This window comes from Echinops telfairi, unplaced genomic scaffold, assembly GCF_000313985.2.
Source record: "Echinops telfairi isolate 266 unplaced genomic scaffold, ASM31398v2 ScPeMD7_70;HRSCAF=299, whole genome shotgun sequence".
Lineage (NCBI taxonomy): Eukaryota > Metazoa > Chordata > Mammalia > Afrosoricida > Tenrecidae > Echinops > Echinops telfairi.
The window spans coordinates 35106743-35109479 of record NW_022103968.1 but is presented as its reverse complement, the minus strand read 5'-3'; the positions used below and the strand labels follow the sequence as shown (position 1 = coordinate 35109479).

The 2737-nt window shown below is 64.5% G+C and overlaps 1 protein-coding gene across 1 annotated transcript in view; it reads left to right on the top strand.

The window, feature by feature from the left end:
- The first annotated feature begins 570 nt into the window (after window positions 1–570).
- The window catches only part of LOC101659278 (cytochrome P450 26A1), a 3593-nt gene continuing 1426 nt past the window's right edge, over window positions 571–2737 (top strand). Inside the window, exons 1-5 of the mRNA XM_004701068.2 lie at window positions 571–759; window positions 959–1183; window positions 1369–1659; window positions 1743–1901; window positions 2401–2535. Coding sequence (XP_004701125.1) covers window positions 571–759; window positions 959–1183; window positions 1369–1659; window positions 1743–1901; window positions 2401–2535 — 999 coding nt within the window. The remainder of the gene's footprint in view (window positions 760–958; window positions 1184–1368; window positions 1660–1742; window positions 1902–2400; window positions 2536–2737) is intronic.

Genomic DNA, 2737 nt, shown 5'->3' with positions numbered 1-2737 from the left:
AGTCCTGGAAGGGTTGAGACGCCTACTTTTGACTCAGTGTTCAGAGACTTAGTTTCCCATCTTTGGGGCAAGTCAGCTAGCCGATTTCGAATGCACTTCCCCAGCAGGTGGCCGGGAACCGACGCGGCGCCGGTGCGTTGACCGTCGGAGGAGGAGGCGGCGCGATGAACCCGGCACGACGGATCCCAACGAGATCTCCGGGAAAGGTCCCGGCTCGGAGTGCCAGCTCCCGAGCCTCCGGACGACAGGGTCCGCCCGGGAGCTCCGCACACCTGGGATGGGGGAGGCGGCTAGCTCCCAGCCCTGCGCCCCAGGCGGCGCGCTCCCAGAGCAGCCGCGGCCGCACCTCCTCTGCCGGCGTGCGGAACAAACGGTTAAAGATTTTGGGCAGCGCCTCGCGGGGGGGAGGAGCCAGCAGCCCAATCCGCAATTAAAGATGAACTTTGAGTGAACTAATTTGTCTGACCAAGGTAACGTGGGCAGCAACCTGGGCCGCTTATAAAGCGGGCGCGCGGCGGGCCGGGGAGCGTCTGGGGCGGCAGCAGGTGGCGCGGGAGGTTGCCGCGCGCCATGGGGCTCCCCGCGCTGCTCGCCAGCGCGCTGTGCACCTTCGTGCTCCCGCTGTTGCTCTTCCTGGCCGCGCTCAAGCTCTGGGAGCTGTACTGCGTGAGCAGCCGCGACCGCACGTGCGCCCTCCCCCTGCCCCCCGGGACCATGGGCTTCCCCTTCTTCGGGGAAACACTGCAGATGGTGCTGCAGGTAAGGGAGCTCCGGGCGGGACCTCGGCGCGGGACCGGACCCTTCCCCGGAGCCGCGCTCGGCTCCCGCTCGGAGCTTCTCCCCTCGGCAGCCCGGGGGGCGCTCCCGGGAAGGAGGCGGCGAGCCAGGTTCGCGGGAGCCGGCGGCGCTCCCCGGCGCCCCCTCACGCCGCCCTCTCTCCACCGCCTTCTTCTCGCAGAGGAGGAAGTTCCTGCAGATGAAGCGCAGGAAATACGGCTTCATCTACAAGACGCATCTGTTTGGGCGGCCCACGGTGCGCGTGATGGGCGCCGACAATGTGCGGCGCATTTTGCTCGGGGAGCATCGGCTGGTGTCGGTCCACTGGCCCGTGTCGGTGCGCACCATCTTGGGTTCTGGCTGCCTCTCCAACCTGCACGACTCCTCGCACAAGCAGCGCAAAAAGGTGAGGGCGGGCTCGGGAGGGCGTCCCCCTTCCCCGCCCGGGTGCGGGCGGAGAGACCCGCGCGGTCCTGCCTAGGGCAGCGCCCGACCCTGGTGGAGCTATTGCACCGCGGCGCGCCTCGGGTCCCCCGGGCGGGGCGCGCGCGCGCGCGTCTTTAACCCTTCCCCCTCCTCGGCGGGGCTCAGGTGATCATGCGGGCTTTCAGCCGCGAGGCGCTCCAGTGCTACGTGCCGGTGATCGCCGAAGAAGTCGGAAGCTGCTTGGAGCGCTGGCTGAGCAGCGGCGAGGGCGGCCTCCTGGTCTATCCGGAGGTGAAGCGGCTCATGTTCCGCATCGCGATGCGCATTCTGCTGGGCTGCGAGCCGCCTCTGGCCAGCGGCGCGGAGGCCGAGCAGGAGCTGGTGGAGGCCTTTGAGGAGATGATCCGCAACCTCTTCTCGCTGCCCATCGACGTGCCCTTCAGCGGACTGTACCGGGTAAGGGCGCCGCACGGGTCCGGAGCGGCGGGAGGGCGCGGGAGCCGGGCGTCTGCTGACCGAGGCGCGCTCTCTGCGCTCAGGGCATGAAGGCGCGGAACCTGATCCACGCGCGCATCGAGGAGAACATTCGCACCAAGATCTGCCGGCTGCGGGCCGTGGAGGAGGGCGGGGGCTGCAAAGACGCGCTGCAGCTGCTGATCGAACACTCCTGGGAGAAGGGGGAGCGGCTGGACATGCAGGTAAGGCCTGGCGCCGTTGGCGCTCCTAGGGTCGTTGTTGTTGTTGGTGGTGGTGGTGGGGTGGGGACCCGAGCGCGCCTGGCTTCCCCTCCGGGGGTGCTGGAGGCTGGGAGGCCAAGGCAGAGCTGCAGCCCAGAGAACCACAGAACTGGCAGGGTCCCGCCCCGCCCGGCTTTCACAGGCAAAGCTGGAATATGCAAAATGTTAATAATTCAGCTTGGGCGATTTTAAGAACAAGTGACTGCTTTAATTCTGGGGTTCGCGGTAGATTGGGGCTCTTGGTTGCCTTCCTGCTCTAGCTGAACTTAAGAGACTTGGCATCTTGCTAATTTGGGTCGGTTAAGAAAGAAATGGGCTGTAGGAAACATTGAAGCCCAGCGCCCTTTTGTCAGCCATCACCACTTGGATCTTGGCTAGTCTTCTTTTTGAAGCGGTCTGCCCTGGTCGGTCAGACGGGTAATCTTCCTGTAGAAACGCTCCACTTCACGCCGTTCTCTAGGCTCTAAAGCAGTCTTCAACCGAACTCCTTTTTGGAGGGCACGAAACCACGGCCAGTGCCGCCACGTCTCTGATCACTTACCTGGGACTCTACCCCCACGTCCTCCAGAAGGTGCGAGAGGAACTCAAGAGCCAGGTAAGGCAACTACGCAGGCTCCCTGTTAGCTGAAGACGTTCCGCTGCTCTAGAGTCTATATCCCTGAACAACGCTGAAATATTATATCCCCCAGAGGATTTCGAGAGTGCAGAACCCAGGGGAGGACGGGCCGGTGGGTAGAGACTATCAGCTTTGTGAATAGCTAAGAAATCTGGTCCCATCGCCCAGTTTGACCTTGCCC